Source organism: Lichenostomus cassidix, chromosome 3, assembly GCF_008360975.1.
Source record: "Lichenostomus cassidix isolate B80296 chromosome 3, HeHo_3.0, whole genome shotgun sequence".
NCBI classification, from domain to species: domain Eukaryota; kingdom Metazoa; phylum Chordata; class Aves; order Passeriformes; family Meliphagidae; genus Lichenostomus; species Lichenostomus cassidix.
Genome location: NC_139483.1, coordinates 26,159,057 through 26,177,558, shown reverse-complemented (window position 1 = coordinate 26,177,558; position 18,502 = coordinate 26,159,057). Strand labels below are relative to the sequence as shown.

Below are 18,502 nucleotides of genomic sequence, written 5' to 3'. Positions count from 1 at the left end.
CGGGCGATTTTCATGATGATACTAAATAAAGTTTCATTGTCTACCAATAAATGTTTACCACAGCTGAGAACAGGTTGCTTGGCTTTAACCAACTAAAGCCTGATAAAACCTTTCCGAAAACAAAGTGAACAAAATTAATCCACCATGTAAGAAAGAGAAGAGCCTCTATCTGCTGTATTTTCAATTAAGCTCCAACTCATAGAGAGATAGGCGTAGGTCTGTGCTTTTGTAGACACAGGGATTTTGTTCATTGTGATTACAGCATGTTTTATTAAAAACCTGAATGAAGATTTGTTTCCCTGAAGCTCTAGCTAGCTAACAGCTCTGGGAGTAGGATGAATGACAGCGTCAAACCTCATCAGTCCAGAAATGAAGAATGCCAACAACTTGTCTAACCTGTAGATCAGAGGTTGCAGGGGATTCACTTGAATGAAAACAATTTGAATCTGAGCATTTCTTTAAAACAACAATCTGACCAACTTAAGCAACTTTCAAGGATGGAGAACCAAAGCCAACCCACTGCAACATTTAGAAGGTTGCTCTACTGGTCAGTCACCTTCACTGTCAAAATATTTGTACAGATTTTCTTTTCCCTCCATTATAATTTATTTCTTAATGCCTATTTTTAAAGGTCCGAGGTTATTTTGGGCACATTAAGTGTACCAACCCAATAACACTTCACTTTCAGTCTCTGGTTCATGCTCTGAAAAACCTCCTAACCAACAGGTCTTTCATCACTGCTATGTTCTGTTCAGAAACTTGGTGCAAATTCAAACCCAGCATTTAACACGAGAAAACACCAGGCCAAGCAGGAAAGCGTGAAGAGTTACAAAGTCAAGTTTGGCCAGAGGGGAGGGGAGAGACAGAGAAACAAGCAAGATAAGCTGCGGGGTTTAGGGAGAAAAATCCCCCCCACACAAACACTCCCCACCCCAGTTTCCAGAAAATACAGTGTTTGGGTCTAGTCTGGTGAATGCTAATTCTCCTTCTGCCTTCCACAGATATCAGCCCCTGCAAGCCATTCCTCAGGAGCTTCCAGAGTCACTGCGCTCACTTGCACTCACCATCACCCACCACCAGTACTCACTGTGCTGGACACAAACACTTCCACAGACACATTGCTTCAGACAGTAAAAACCAAAGAGTGGCTACAGGCAGCAGCAGCAAAGCCTGTTTCTGTGACCTCTCCCTCCCTAGTGTTTACATGGGAAGGATGGAATGCCATAGAGCATACCCTCTGATGTACGCTTGACTAAAGCAGCTTTGCAAAGTTAGTCTCAAAACATGTCTTTCCCACGTTTTTGGGAGCTGCAGCTATTTAAATGATCATCTTGAAATATTAAACTCCTCACTTCCTTGTTTCAGCATTAAAAACAAAATAGCAACAAAACGACTGGAAAAACATCCTTGACATGAGATGTCCCATGTTTGACCCATCTGACTCCAGCTCAGAGCAGGGATCCAGTACTGGCACTCATCCCCACACACAAACAGGGAACCCAAGGACATAAGGGACAGCGAAAAACATCTGAAACTCCATGCAAACAATTATACTTGTGGTACAAAGGAAGAGGACACACTGGGGACACAACAGAGTTCAGGATGAAGGACCAGCCTGTGATATTACAAAGGCAAGGTCTCCCCTCCCAAGTGTTCCTCTGGGGAATCACATCACACCTGGCCCTGGGATCAATTCTTAGCTCATCACACTAACTTAAATGGATTTATCCTGACTTGCATCAATGGGAGACTGGAACACAACTCTTCAAAATAAGTTTTATTTGATGTTTTCTTGTGTTGTGTTAATGCCAGTAAACAGGAAATACTTTGCTCTCCGATTCTCCTGGGACATGTCACACTCCTCACACCAGATCAGCTGTTAAAAAGCAGTGACTGTTCAGCATGGGAAGGAACATCTAGATATCCATGTCAGCTCTGTAAGCTGGCTACCAAGAAAGAAGAATAAAGACTTAAAAGAGAAAGTAGGTAGAAACAACAGTTTTGGAAAAAGTTTAAACAAAACATGGAAAAAAAAGTAACCCTTTCTATAAGTCTATTATAGAAAACATAATTCCAGGTTCACACAATTCCATAGGCCATGTGAGAATGAAACTCTAGCTAATCTGAGACACAGAATTTCCAGTGTCTCAGTACAAATATATTTCAGTATAGAAAAATAAATAAAATATTGAGGAGTATTTGAAATGAATACCACATGAAAGAAATCAAGAAAGACCACAAACAGAGCCTCGTTAAATGATGTTCTGTTCCACACAGAAGCCTGAAACATGGAGAGAACTGGAAGCCAGATTTTTATCAAACCATCTCTGGAGGAAGTAGATAACACAACTCAGAAAATGGGATAAAGATTTGGGAGTGCCGTCAGCAGATTTAGGGAGAGGAAAGGGAAAGCACAAAACCAAAAAAAAAAAAAAAAAAAAATTGCATGAGTGTGGAAAGACTTCAAGAATATGGAAAACATTTCCAAGTGCAGACCTAGAATTAGATAAAGGGAGCAGTCGAGAACTTTTCACCCTTAAGTGTCTTGCTTCACAGAGGGGAAAAGGTGCAGGTGTGCCTGAAATACAGGAACATCTGGACTTTGTTAAGTCCTAGTTATGCAAGCACTGATCATCTTAATTAACCAGGCTTTGAGAACTGTCAGGAGGACAAAGATTAATTCTGTTTAACTCCATGAATAACACTTTTTAAGAACAAAAGGGCTCAGCCCACGCATCAAGAAAGCTTCATCAAGAAAGTTACACTTCTCATTCCCACAGGGATACCGTAAAGAAGAGGAAAAGATACTGTGTAAAATTTTTTTTAAAAGATAAAAATGTGCCTTCTATTAAGCAGTACCTTCACAGATACATACATGACTGCAACTGTGCAGATACAACTCATTCCTCAAAAAAAAACCCCAAAAACCCAAACAACCAAACACAATTCCACAATCCCAAAACTAGAATAAACCTTATGTCAGGGTCTATTTTCTGTATGCTCAAATATTTTTTCCCATGCTTCTGCTCACCAGCTTGCTGTATCCTCACTCCTGGGAAGCACCCATGGATATTTGCCCAGTGAGCCCCACACTATCCCCTCACACATCCCAGACCACTGGCAGCCCTCTTCAGAAAGGTCCATGCTCCCCTAGTGAGAACAGCTGTCCTGTGAAGGAAAGACATTTCATTTACTGGAAAGCCTTTTCCAATTTGGCCTGTGTGAACTTCTTTTCATGGCTGCCTGCCCAAATATCTCAGGTCTTGTATGCATTATTCCTGGCCCAACTGCTCACCTAAACTGCCTAAAATGGCTCATTTTCTAGTGTGCTTCTGGCATTCACAGGCCAGGAGGAGTTGAGCCCTTGCATCCTCCTCCCTGAAGGCAGATTAGAAGTTCAAACTAGAGCTTAGTCAAAGACTAGCTTTCCTAAAGGCCTTAATTCTGCATCTCCATATGTATTTTACACTGAGTTTTCAGCAGAGATGCTATTTTCCTAAAGCTCTCTATCTTTCATGCTGCTGTTTCAGTAGTTTTGGGAGCTACTCCTGTATTTCATTCTATCATGAGGGAACTGGGGACCATTTTCTGCAGTGAAACTGCTTTGTCCAACATGCATTCATACCTACAAGATCACAAATAAGTAAGTAAATATGACAAACAGCAGAGGTTCCCCTATATCTACTTGTAGATTGGCATTCACACTCTGACCTGTGCTTCTAAACACGCATCAGTTTTGCTGCTGCATTTTGTTCTCTGACATTTTTGTTAACCAGGTGTGAACACAGGGCCAACACATTACACTGCTTTGTTATCCAGCTATGGGAATACAGCTTTGGTGTTACTCAAAGTTTAGCTTCATTGAAGTCGTGTTTAAGGCGCCATGAAGAGAATCACCTGGTGCATCGCATCCTGCCTGCCTGTTAAAAGCCAGAGTACACCTGCTACTCTGCACTGCAAGCAGACCTCTGCCACCATACCTTCAGGTTATTGCCCTAAATTTGCATTTATATCACTCAACTACAATTTAGGGTTTCTTCCACTATGGCATTGGTAGTACTCCATTGTATTGCCATCTAAATATTATGCCACTAAATTCATCTTTGAAGACAACTTTCACATACTTGACCAGCATTGACAAAGAATTTAATTACTGGCTCTGCCATAAACACATTTTTAATAGCACACTATTCTTTTTTTTCTAAACACTTTGAAGCTGCAGAGGGAATAAAGCATTACCCACAGAAAGGACATTTGAGCAAAGCTCAAAGTATTATAACAGTACACATTTATAAAAACAGTGTTCAACCACAATAAATACTATGGCACTACAGTACAATACAGACCCATATTGCTTACAAGATTAACACAAAGGTTTTTGTCAGATAAAATTACTTTAGAAAGTTCATATGTGTGATATTTTCTCTACACTACACATGAAAATATCAAGAAATTAGTACATAATAAAATATTAAAATAATAGTAGCGTTGCACATTGTATTAGCCTGGGCCTGTAAGGAATTACCTGACCAACAGCAGCAGGACTATGTGCACTAGGTAATAATCTGCACAGCTACACACATTGAAAAACCTTCCCCAGCTTTTCAGGTGCCCTCGTCTCAGTTTTTAAGGGAAGGAGAGGGAGTTCATGTGCCTTACAGATTGCCTGGACCAACAAGACCCAGGCTTTCCAAGGATTACTGTTCTTGCAGTCACACAGCAGAACAGAAATTGGCAGCAATAGCTGGAGAAGGAGCTGGAGAAAGGGCAGGTATTTTGAAGGATGGGCAGAAGCAAGTCATTTAGGAATGTGAGAGGGTAACTGTCCTTGACATTTGCAAACTGGCAAGCGCTGTACAGCAGTGTCCAGGCTGTAAATATAAAATACTTAATGTACTACAGCTAGTTGTTCCCTATTTGGTCACTCAGAACTCAGTGTCTTTAAATAAATACTTTTACAAACTACAAGTGTACCATTGAGCATGTCCAGCTTTTGCAAGACACTAAACATCCTTCAAACACCCTGCGGCCAGTGTTTTACCCTGGACACTGGCTACCCATTGTCAATGTAATAAGAAATCCAAGAATTTAAAAGTTATGAGAGGCAAGTGTGGTTTACAAGAAAATTATAAAATTTAAAAGCTTGTGCATGTGTGTGCACATTTATATATGTAGACGCTAGAATAACTGTGCACACACAAACACATGGGGCTAAGAAGTTTTTGCTTTCCCATTTCTGAATTTTTGTGAGCAACTGGGACATGACTTCAAACTTTTCTATCTTAAAATCTTAAATTAAAAAAAAACAACAAAACACACAGACATAGAGCAAGACAGAAAGGAAAATACGTGTCTCAGACCTAAACATCGAGAATGAAGACCTTCACAGCAACTACTGTGTAACTCATGGTAGGAGCTACCAGGGCTGCATGAGAGAAACAACTTTCTCAGTTTTCATCATTGCCAGACACATTCCTCAAGGTGGGATGGATAAAATTCTACTGATAGCTGCACTTCAAACTGCATACAAACTTTGACTTGGCAATACTGTAGTTCAGAAAAAGCAGGGGAAAAAGTAGTAGTTACTCCTCAGAAACTTATTAATGTCAGGATTTAGTACAACCATAATTCTATTGCCTGAAGCCTCTACTGAAAAGGCTCTTCCTCGCACGGGAAGAGGGAGAAGACAATAAAAACCAGAAGACAGAAGTAGGTTACAAGTAAACATTATCCATTTAAACTGCTAATGGCAAGCTCTGTTGTTATATTTTTATCAATGCTTCTCTGCAAATTACTTTTATCAGTGATAATTTAGCTTTTATTTCATTATCTGGCAGAGCAGACAAAAGGAAAACAGATTTGTTTTACAACAGCTCCAGCACTTGCTCTGTCCATTAACATTGACAGATGAAGGTAAATTAATACTCCTAGACCACATTTTCAGCATATATGGCACTGAGATCTCTGTTTCTAATGCAGAACAGATTTCATGCTAATGCTTTTTTTCTCTCCACACAGTTAATGCAAGTTTTTGTATTTTAATATTTAATATTTTTCTCCATTCAGTTCTATGTGCTGTCAGAAACATCTCAGGACAATCAGGGAGAATCAATATTTTAAGGAAAACACTACATTTCAGTCAGCTGAAGAGTGAAATAGCACTTTCCCCCCTTCCAGTTTTCTTAAGACCACAAAACCACAGAGAAGTCATGCTTGATTAAAATAATAAATATGCATAAAGAACCCTTGGAGGACTTAATTTTGTTCCAGTGCTCCTCTTCATCCTTTTTTTAACAATATTTTCAGCTATTCTACTTACTTCAGTAGAGATAAACAGATTGCTTTATAACTTTCATCTAAAATAATAAACTTATTTATAGAAGCTAATGTAGCGAGCCAGCTGTTCTGGGCAAACAGTGGACTCTCCATTTAAACGATAGTATAATGGCTTTGATTACAAACAATTCTGCAAGAATAACAACAAAATATTATCGACTGCTCTAAAAGTGCAAGTAATTAGTCATTAGTAATAACCATTCTGCTAAATAATAATAATAATCTTTCATTAAATCCTTTCACTCTGACTTAATGAAAAAGCGCTATTAGAAAACCAGCATTTCAAAGTCCGAACTGACAACCAGATATTGAGGCTCGCTTTGAAGACCACTTGTGTTACCATTAAAAAACATATTCTTTAATTTTAGATATTTGGGATAGTTTTGTGATATACAACCCACATAAAAGGGCTCTTTTTCAAAGGCAATAAATAATATCATTACCAGTTGTTCAGTCTGAAATTGCCTTCATAACTCAAGCATAAACATTTATTAACATCTAATGCAAAATTAAAAGCTAATAAAGTATTTCAAAGAAAGAATATTCTACTTTGTAAAAGCAAAATTAAAGAGTTCTGCTACCATGATTTCTTTATTGACTATTCAGGCTTGCAACAAATTACCCCAATACTCTCAAATGTCTTTTCATTTTCTAATAAATCCCTTATTTTTCTTAGAATAAGATTTTTAAAGGCCTCAGATAAATTTAATTTAGTTTTTATGTCCCTTCAGCAAACACTACATGACCAATTACAAATAAATGTTACTGCTGGGGCAGGTCACATTGATGAAAATAGATTAATATTAAAGCACATGGAAATTTGGAAGAGCAAGAAAATACTTCTTGGACTACTACCAAGGCATTTTTAAAGCACAAACATGAATATAATTTAATCATTTCCTTACAAGCAGCCTTCACTACAGGGCTCCCAAAGAAATGACAAAAATGAAGTGTCAGAGCATGTATTTTAAGAGGACCTTTACTGAGATGGGGGAGGAGGAAGAACATGGTATTTTAACCAGCTTTCCAGAGATGAGTCTAAATCAAGCTCTTACGAATCTTCCCTGTCATAACCCACTAGAGAGGTCAAAGGTTGAAGCTTTCCCAGAGGTTCACTGTGCATAACAAACACTAAAAGTTCCCTAAATTTAGTTTATATAGAATAGCAAAAGTGCTGTGGCCAGTGACATCCCATACAGTCCCATTAGTGCTGCACAGGGCATAAGCAGGGCAGGCAAAAGCACAAAATGGCCACATTTTCAACCAGTACCAGTACTCTTGTCTGCACAAGTTAGTGCTTCTTGCACTCTTTAAAATGTGCTCTGAAAGGACAACAGAGCAAATCCCTTACTGCAAACATTAGATTTATTTTGCTATAAATAGCGTATTATTTTCCTAATGTATTATTGTTATTTGTGAACTATTACTAAGCTTTACAGAGGGAATTGGGGGTGCTCACTTTGGTTTTTTGTTTGTTTGTTTGTTTGTTTTGAGCAGAGGTCCAGTGGATCATTTGGAGTAATCTGAGACTGAGAGTGCTGCAAGCTGGACTGGAGCAGCAAGTTCAGCACCCTGCAGCTAATCTGGGGGCGCCTGGTGGGAGCTTGGCCACTCGGCCAGAGCTGAAGCCCTTGGCTCTTGTGCTTGGCATCTGACCTGTACGCTATTTCATGCCTATAATTTATCTTAAAACAACATCAGAGAAATCGGTACGAGAGGGAAGGCTGCTGGATGTGTGTGCTGAACTGTCTAGGAACCTGCCATTCCAACTGCACTTAGGACTCACTCTTCTGATACTGTCTCCAATCAACCAAGAAAATAAAACTAGGATAAAAACAACTCAAAGAAAAACCAAACCAAACCAAATCAAACCACTTTTCCTTTTATGTTTTTTAAATGTTTCAAAAAGTTCAAGAGTCAATATCATGGAGGTGGTTCCAGAAGAAACCATCAGCACGATCAAAAAGGCAAAGAGAAGCCACTGAGTTTCACAAGATAGTGTCATCATCAGCAAGCTCAACATAAGGAGATTTTTTTCTGCCCCAAGCTGTTCATACAGCACTGGGGAAGGACAAAGGGACATTAATGATGCTGTTGCACATCCTGCACAGCCTGACCAGCACCAGGGAAGTGTCAAAGAGCCTGAGGCTGCCAGTCTCTTGCTCCACCAGGCGCCCCATCTACAGCCACCCACTGCCCTCAACATCTGCTGTGGGCACACAGGTTCTGCAGGAAGCCAGCGACAAGTACTTGAAGAAAGCTGGGTTCTCACAACATGATGGAAAGGAGAATTTAGCTTCAGCTGGTGCCCATAAACCTATCTTTTTCTCACCCAGGTGATCTTTGACATTACCATGCCCTACAAGTATCTACAACTTGTTTGGCACATGATGTTTCAAAAACAAGAACAGCTTTTTAATTATGGCTTTGCTTTGTATGTAAGCAGTGGTAACCAGAAAATATATTTAAGGCAATTTGCTGCATATGCAATTCTATCAAGCATATAAACATCCCTCTCCTAAACATAGTATATTTGCCTTCATTAACCAACCTGGTGGCCCCCAGCTTTTTGGAGGACATATAACCATCTTCTCTCTTCATCACTCCCTTCCTCCACCAGCACTCTCCTGTCTGTCAGGGCCTCACTCCTTCTCCTTTGACATCTCAAAAGCCTCCACCACAGACTTGATACCTTGTAAATAGTAACAGATGTATAGAAGAGTTTCAGCATCTGCATATGCTAAGTGTCTTCAGTTCCTCAGCAAAGTCACCCTACAGGAAGTAAATGCAAATTACTGCCTTCCAGACATAAGGCACAGTCCTGGGGACCTTGTTATTAAATCATTAACCTTCGCCTTTCATTTTACCTATGTTTTCAGTATTCAAATGTTGCTTGAAATAGACAAGCTTAGTATTTCCCCATGCTGCAATTTGTAACCAAGTACTTCACTTCAATGATTGAACAGTGACAAACAAATGAGAGTCCCAGTTTTCAAGCAACAAGAAAGCAGTTAAATAATTACTGTGAAAGTTAACAACGGTGTCCCCATAAAACCTTGAAAAATCTGTTTATCATTCCTATGCAATCCCTAAACCGAGATTTTCAAAGAGCCCTAAATACCATTTTCTCTGCCTTCAAGGCTACAGCTCTGCACCCTACTGATGCTCCAGTTTATCAGAAGATGATGCTAGCCATGGCTGGTATCTTATCTCAGTAATCCCCCAAAGTTAGGCCAAGGATACCCTTGTGCTACAGGTATGTAAAAATGTGCTTTGCTGTGGAAAAAACCACATGTAATTTGATGAAAAGGCTGAATAATTGGTATGGAATCATTATGGTTGCTAGTACCAAATGTTGGTTTTCCTGGAAAAAAAAAGCAAAACAGAATTTCATAAGAGCTCTTATCTATTAAACATCAGCCTAAAAGTTGGTTCATACACATATTAACAGATATACAACAAAGAGATGCCTGGTCAAAAAGCACATATGGTACTGAAATCAGTGGGAGGGGGTTTTGGTGTGGATTTGGGTAGAGCGAAAGTAAAGCTGGTTTGCCCCTTCGTCAACCCTTTCTAGCCTCTTGGTGTATCCTTGCCTACAGAGGAATACACAGAAATATCCCTGGTGGGCAAGGTGAGAGGTTCATGTAGCCCAGCACATTCTCATCAGCCCATTTCAATCAGCAGACACTTCCAAGAAGGACACAGAAAGCAGAGATTCTTCCCCAAAACATTCTCCCAGCCTCCTTGCCTCTCAGCCTTCCCGAGCAGCAACCCCAAGAAAGTCTGTTCAGTCAAACCTCTCTCTAGCAGTGGCTACGGGTGCTTTTGATGCCTGAAGCCCAGCACACACCCAAGCCTCAGCAAAACCCTTTGAAACGGCACACTGTGGTAAGCCTGCATGACACTGAAAAGCTGAACTGCTCATCAGCCTCCACAGCTGATGGCCCTGTCCTGCCAGCCCTCGCTCTGGGCCAGCAGCACAGCAGCCTCCTCAGGAGAAAGCCATGCTGGAGAACAGAGCTCCCTCCTCAGGAAGGGCAGAGCCCCAGGGTCCTTCCCAGACCCCAGGAGCATCCATGCTGCAAATGCCACCTCCACCCAAAAGACAACCTCGCCAAGCCTGCAGGGGCTCTAGTAACAGCAAAAGAGAAGTGTGCCTCTTGTCCTCTGTTAAAGCTCCCCCTGCATTAAGCTTTTCTTTCTAAAATGTTCCCATACTTTCTTACTAAAGCAAGCAAAAAAAATGTGGGTTTTTTTTGCTATTTAGAAAAACTGAGGTGTGAACACTGTGTAAGATGTCATCGTTCTTTCTGGGATTTCTGTGTTAACAGTTTGAAAAGGTGCATTTTCATAATTTTTATTGCACAGCCCCACATCCCCATCATACCCTAATGCTTTGAAAAACTCAAACAAAAAACCAATACCCTATAAGCAACAGTTAACATTTACTGTTCACTTCTCCTTGTTCTGACAGATCTGTCAACCAGCCATATTTTCAGATCTCTATTTTTTGTAGTATGCCTAAGACTATACTTCCTCACCATAGCATATGCTGCGCTGTAATGTTAATTTTACTGTTCTTTCATTTCACTTTTTCAAACCACATCCATTTAAGCTTTTTAAGCATACTTACACATACAAATGTACTAATTGTCGTTATTACACCTATCCTCTAAGAGGTGAAGTATACTGAATTACTACATCAGGCAGTAGGAGAAGCTCTTCCAAAACTCCTGAGGTCCTCAGTACTTAGCGAGACTGGATTTTATAGTATCCATTAAAGCTGTTGTTACACACCTTCATTATTCCCTCATGTGCACAGGTCCCTAATGACAGCATACAAGTTACACTGCATGAGACATGGTGTGTTCTGCTGTAATGTCACAAGGCTGGCTTTCCCTGCTGACAGACTGCAGCCTCTGGGCAAGTGCCATTAAAAAAACTTAAATGGTAAGAATAAACTAAAATAAACATCGGCAACTCTTTCTCAAGAGCAATACCTGTATGAGAAGTCTCTCATTCCCCTCTGCACACTACCTGTGAAAGAGGTTCACAGATGTTGCCACTTGGCCAGCTGCAGAACACAGGTCATAGAAAGCACCCTAATGCTCTTTGACACTGTAAGCATGACCCCATTTCTGCTGTTTCCAGTTAGCCTTTACACAGACTCTTCCCTAGATAAGAAGTTTATTCTTGCTCCTGTAAAAGTTCAGCCTGAGAAACACCGAGCAAGCTCTTCATCTTCGGGAAGGGGCAGGCAGAAAACACCCAGTGTTAGGCGAGCTGCTCCCTCCTGCCTTTATCTTGTGAGCACAGGCATTTGCACAGCGTGTATCTGCCCTGAGACATCCTTCAAAGGAGAGCAGTATCTCCCCAGGCCAAAAGCCGAGTGACGGAGGCTGCTGTACCCCCAGAGACACCTATCACTCCTCTCCTGCGGCAGGACACACACTGGATGGGCCAGCAGGGTCCTTAATGCAAGCCTGTGTGGAGCTCCACACGTGGCCGTGTCCTCAGCTACGCCAGGGACACAGGGTGTTCCCAGCTCTGAAAGCAGATTACTGCGTACAGCTACACGCATGTTTACTTGACTGAGATCCATGTTTAGACATGTACACATGCGAACAACCACACACGTCCCGAGCTGTTTACTGGGACATTTCTAGTTCTGATTTTATAAGCCAAAACAATTTTTCTGAAATTATTTAAAATTGTTTACATGGAGGGACATATAATGGACTGTCAGGTCCTAAAATATCTCTCTAACTGCTTCCATTTGGAGAGAAAATCCATCTTTATTGACAGTGAACTGTGTTCTCCAGCTGGCTAAGCAGTGCACAGCCCAACACCTTTTGCCACTCTTATGCTTCTTCCCTAACCTTAGTCCAACCCCAGGCTCAGACTACTTCTTCCATATAATCCATATTTGTATGGCTTATCCAGGACTCCAAACCCATCTCCATCATTGGTCAAAACATGTTGAGGTCAACCTGGTTTAATTGGCAATTATGCTCATGCTGCTAGAGTTGTTTGACCAAGCCATACTAGGATTTCTGGCTTTGCATCCATCTGTCAAAAATGCAGTATATGTAATACACACCCACCAGAAGTGCTGATTGTCCCAACACTATAAAATGGTTTGCTAGATCTCCGTAGTATCACCATTCTATTACTCTGACAATTCTCCAAGCATTGTATTAGCTGGACTGTAGCCATTAAGATGTTGATCCTAAGAATACAAGGTAATAAACCACTTTAAGTGACCAGGAAAGCTGCCTCATAACACACATTAACCAGTAAAAGTTTATTTTCCATTAAATTAATCAGATTAAAGGACAGTGTTGCAAGAAGTCATGTGTAGGCAGCATGACCTTTTCTATGTCAAAGTTACTATGACAACTGGATAACCTGGATTCATGGAAAAGATGATGGTATGTGACGATTTAAACAGAATCTCATGTAACTGTGATGACTAAGTGAATTCTAATGCTTTCCCATAAAATTATTCTTCTGTTTCTTCAAAGTAGATAGCATTTAACTGGAAGATCATACATGACCTAGGAACTATAACAGAAAAAAATCAGTACAGTCCATTGAGTAAGTTTACAAACATCCTGAAGTGACTATTTTGTCATCTCTACTCTGCAGCTTCTCAAAGCCATGCTAGGAACAGGTTTGCCAAAGAACACGAGAAACATTTTGAACACTGTGTTTAAAAGGGAGTTCTAAAAAGTGTCAGAAAAACATCTTTCTGAAAATGAGATACTGACAAAGCTCTGTAAGTACACACAGTGTTCTATGTGTAACTACATGTGCAAACACAAATATTCAGAAAATAATGAGCATAAACACAGTGACATGGCACAAGCTGCTATGAAATACACTTTCTAAACCCATATGTAAATAATCCAGGCTAGTAAATGGTAAATATTAATAAATACACTTGCTTCAACAGTAATGCAAAATTAATGTGTATTTTAACCACAGACAACTGCAGAAACAACTTGTGTGAAAGCATTAAAAAAATCATCAGAAAGAAAATACTATTTTCTGAAACTCCTGTATTGTCTTTAATACTCTAGATACCTGGAGCATGTTTTCAAGACAAATGTAAGGGACTATAAGCAGCGATAAGAATTTGAGAGTGCTCTGAAAACGTGCTTCCATTGGGTGCTGCCTCCCCCATCCTTAATCAGCGCCTGTATTTGCTACAGAAATCAGAGCCACAGCGGCACGTATTTCAAAGGTGCAGTGAATCTGAAGTCGTGCCTCGCGCTTATCTCGTCACGAGGCTGCAGCAGCCAACTTTACTGCCTCCAGCCATGTCGCACTGACATAGTTCCCCACTGCTGGCGGCTTCCCCGCGCAAGGGTGCTTCCACTGGCGTCACCCCCGGGACGCCTCCTGCCACTGACATGGCTCGGCTGCACGTTTGCAGGACTGGCCTTTTAAAAAGTCGGCCGTATAAACTGGGCAGTGACCAGAATGAGCCGCAGTTATACAAGAAGCAAGGAAATATTATGCAAGACCACAGGAAGTCAGAGGAGACAGCATTCTGGGCAGGCCTGGCAAGGAGTCTGTGTGAACTTCAGCTAACAAGCAAAGCTCGGTCATTGGCGCCAAATTCAGCAGAGAACATTCCCAGTGCTGCAAAGGATAACACTCCCCATGCTTTTGCCAGTGGGCTGCGTTCCAGGACGCCATGTACCTGATGAAATGCAGATAAACCCGGGTCTTACTTTTCGCCAAGTTTTCACTTATTTATAAAATTTGAGGCATATTCTGGTCCGACACTTGCTAGAAGTGGCAAATGGTTTGTTTTCATGGCTTTGCTAATACATCACTTGCTCTTACACTCCCTGTAATTTCAACTACAATAAGTGACCTACAAAGAAAACGTTCTGCAGAAGCCTCATTTTTTCCACACATTTCGCCCATCTCTACCTCAAGGCTGCTAATAGGATATGTGAGGATTATGGATTCCTTTTCCCTTGGCATTTTAGAATGACCTTAGAAAATACACTTGGTGCAAAATTATGACACCCACCTTGCACATAACTATACTATTTTAAGTCTGCTTCAATGTCAAAAGTAATTGTTTTGGAGGTTGATGGTTTCTTTACGCTTTTTTGGTTGGGTTTTTTTAATTTTCAAAAGCTACCTCACACAGGTACTAATCAGAGAAGACATCCATTAAAACGCAGCAAATTTGATTTCTGAAATGACTGTAAAATTTTGCCTTAATGTGGTAAACATTCATCATCTAAATACATGAGTTCAGAGAGGTTTTATGCTTTGTTCCAGGATTCACCTCTAAAACATCAGTGATAAAATGCTGGAGGTGGAAACCCAGTTTTAGGTTCACACACACACACTGCCAAATAAGAAGCACAGCATGCAAAGTCTTACACAACACAAAACAATTACCAATTGTGATGAGAGTAGACAAAGCGTTCTCAAGAGAATCTATTTTATGTTTGTAATCACCCTCAAAAAACACACAATAGCACTCTCCTCCCAGCAAATACATAATACAAACAAAAACCAAACAGTAGTACTGCCTCAACTGGGGGAAGTGATTCTGAGAAGTAAAAGAGATCTTCAGTAGATACCGATTGCCAAAGCCAATGAACCGATTTTAAAAGTTTTCATCATTACCTTCGCTTATGGGAACAACAAACATACGCAACTCTTAACAGGAGATTCCCGCCTTCAACGCGGTTTGCACATGAAAAGGTTCCCATAACCTACTGCTTTTGCAAAAATAATTAAACAAGCACCGCCACAACACAGGAAAGTGAAAATGTTAGTGGTGACAATGCCTTCATTGTTACTGCCAGGATAACAATGCCCAAAATTAATCATAACCCTGACAATTGACACCAACACACACACAGTTGGACCTCTCCAACCAAAACAGATCTTTCTACAGCTGGATCCAGAGCTATAGCTGTTGAGAAGTGCAGTTGTTTCTCCAGCTGAAGTCAGATATTCCTGTCCAGCAGAAACAGGTCCAGCCGCACTTCTCAAGGCCCGAGCAAAGTAGGCATTGGTGGTTTTAATGTGGCCAGTCTGAAACAGCCCACAGTGTTGAGTGTTAGTATTAATCATAGTTGCACAGCAGTTTCTTCATCCAAAACTAGTAAGGTCTAAGCACACTGAAACACTCGGAAATGCCCAGAGTAAGGAACAGCATTTTATCTCTATATAATTCTGCCAAACAGCAAGGCAAATATCTCACAGTAAGCTTTTAAAACACCACAAGGGTTAACTAGTGAACCACACTACAAACACAACAAGCTGTTGTGCCAACAAGGGCACTAGCAAAAACATATTTCTCCAGATTCTGCAGACTCCTGGTGGATCCTGGAACCTGTGGCACAGTGAGCTGCAAGCATGTAGCTGGCTGGCATCTGGACTTTTTCAGCCGTAGGAAGTCTCACATCTCTACAGGAAAATCGTGGCTGCAACTTCTCCCTGAAGCCATTACAACACCTACTCCCAGGTACTTAAAAGTCCTTGAGATCTTTACAGCTCTGTCAGAAATGGAGATAGACACACTGTAACCATCTAAACCTTGATTCCTTAAGGAAACAAGCTAGAAGGGGATAATTCATCTAATCACTGCCTCATCATCTATTAAAATTTCGTTTGATTTCCAAGTACTTCAATAAGCCATAATCCCTGTCCAAACTTCCTATATGCAATTCACATTCAGCTACAGCAAACTATAATATACCTAAAACCACAAGCACAATAAGGCTTATACTTCCTCTCCCAGGTGGAGGAGGAGATGTTTTGACTCTCAATAGCAAGTATATCTCTAGGCTGAGGCCTTCTCTTTATTTTCCTTTAGTACAGTGACTTCATATTCCACAGCTTCACTCAAACGTCTCCTGGTATGTGGGCAAACTAAATACTTTCAAAAATAGAGTGCACAGAAATACATTTGTCCACCAAATAGTCCTTCTTACAAGTGTAAATCAGAACTGACTTCTTATACAAGTAACAGTATAAGAACAGATGCTTGTTTTACTTTCCTACCTTACAGAAGTATTTCATTTGGTTAATCTGCCAGCTAACAGAAGTACACCCTAGGTGAAATGACCATGAAATAACCTTTTAAGAGGGAAGAAGTCTTATATCACACACAGTTGACACTGTATTTTCCTCAAAGGCATTTTCACGAAACAGTACCCAGAGGTCTGAGGCAGGAACTGAACTCCATTTTGATAAAAGCTCTAGACATTATGGAGCTGGAGGTTTTTTGGAACAAAAGCCAGAGCACTCCAACTGTTAAGTGAGGTACAGAGAAACTTGGGAAACCATATCAACAGGAGCGCACAGCTCAACAAATTACTCAGTAGGCTCTTTCCATGGCTGTAGCCTACTCAAAATGCAGTACCACATGAAATCATTTTATATTTGCACTGTATTCATCACATGACTCCCTCTGAAGGAATGCTCTTTAATGACTTCACATTGGCACTGTTTCTTCTTAAAAGGTTTTAACAGGTCAGGTGGCAGATGCTCTTCCTCTTTCAGCTCTGCCTTGAGGTGGACTTCTGCTCCACATTAGCCATCACTACACCAAAATCCTTACTGTGACCTGCAATGCAGACTTTGCTTCCTGCTCATTTTATTCCCCAGGTTAGAAGAGGTTTGAAAGGTCCCTATTTGAATAAGCACCATGTGCTGTCATCCTCTTCCTTTAAAATACTTCTTTTTAAAACCGTCAGAAAGCAATAGCGCTGGTCACTCTGGTTCGTTGCTTCATATTTGCCTTTAGAGAAGCTGGAGTTTAGTTACCCCATGTTTACAGTGGCATTTAGGTTTAAGGGGCGGGGGATGTTGTCCTAAGATTTGGCAGGCAAAGGGAAAGAAGTGGTGTTATACAGATAACATGGCTTCTTGCACTATCTTATTCAGGGCCTGTGCGCACAGCACGCAAAGCTGCCAAGTCTGTATAAAATGTTATGGTTTTCTTACTGTTTCTTCTTTACACCAAAGACTCTGTGGGCTCTGTCTTCAGGCCCACCCTGGCACCTGTATGCAAGAGAAGCCTTAACTGAATGAAGATCCACAGGCTTCAGTCTCTGTGAATGAGGTTGCGTTTACTGACCTCTAAACCCACGTCACATTGACCCTGTATATTAGCACTGTTCTACTTTCTTACAGCTCTCAGTTCAGAGAAACTGAGAGCAAATGATTGCTGGCTGAAACCCTAATGAACTCCCCATCTGCAGAAAAGACTGATTTTGTTGTGCAGTCAAACCCTCCTTTTAACTCCTATTGCCATGTGGGTTGCTCACCTGCCTGCTCCGTGATGAAATCTGAGAGAATAAGGGGTTTTATCATCTCTGAGACGCTTTCAGGGTGTTGCAATCCCCTGCTGCCGTCGCCGCCACCAACACCCCACCTTCTCAACTGCTTGGGGCGTCTAAATTGCACATGGAACTTATATGACAGGAGGGACAAATTCAAAGGTGAAGCAAACGAAGGCGTAGGTCACCCGTCAGCACGTGGGTGTAACCTACATATTGAGGGATAATACGGAGTGGTGCAGTAAAGAGAGTAATTAACCAGGCAATATAAGAGTGAGAGATAACCAAACATCTTCCATCTGACAGCCCCCTATTAAAGCATTTTCAAGTTAGGTTTATCCCACAAGCTTCTTGCCAACATATCTACAGCATTGTGTTAGGCATAGAAATAAAAAGTGCCTATTTTAAAGAGTTTACAGTCTAAATAAATAAGACACACAAAGGGTGGAAGGAAGGATGTACTACCATCCCGGTTTTACAGACTGGGGAGCTAGGATAACTACAGTGATCAGCCACACCACAGCGTCCAGGCTACATTATCAACGCAATGCCCCGAGTACCCAGCAGAACAAAGAACCAGGCTGAGCAAAGGGCTTTCGGAGAGGGTGTGGAGTGGAGACAGGAGACAAGAGAAGCAATTGCAGAGGCCAGAGCTGCTTGCTGAAGCTGCTCTTCAGTAGCCAGGTCAGCAACCAGACGCAACTTTCACAGCCAGCTCTACTGAGAGTGGCGAACAAGCTCAAGAGACAGAATCCAAAACATGATTTTGTTCAGCTTCACTGCGCTTTGGCCCAGGTCCCTATGCCAGAGAGGCTTTGTTCAGGCCAGTCAGGCAGCTG

At 41.1% G+C, this 18,502-nt stretch overlaps 1 protein-coding gene across 3 annotated transcripts in view; it reads right to left on the bottom strand.

Moving 5' to 3' along the window:
• The window catches only part of EPAS1 (endothelial PAS domain protein 1), a 111,786-nt gene that overhangs the window by 47,403 nt on the left and 45,881 nt on the right, over positions 1-18,502 (bottom strand). The window contains exon 1 of one of the 3 annotated variants that reach the window (XM_085055009.1): positions 1,088-1,134. The exons of the other annotated variants lie outside the window; for them this stretch is intronic. Within the exon in view, the coding sequence (XP_084911135.1) occupies positions 1,088-1,119 (32 nt within the window). The 5' untranslated portion in view covers positions 1,120-1,134. Of the gene's footprint in view, positions 1-1,087; positions 1,135-18,502 lie in introns of those variants that run through there. 3 annotated transcript variants of the gene reach the window in all.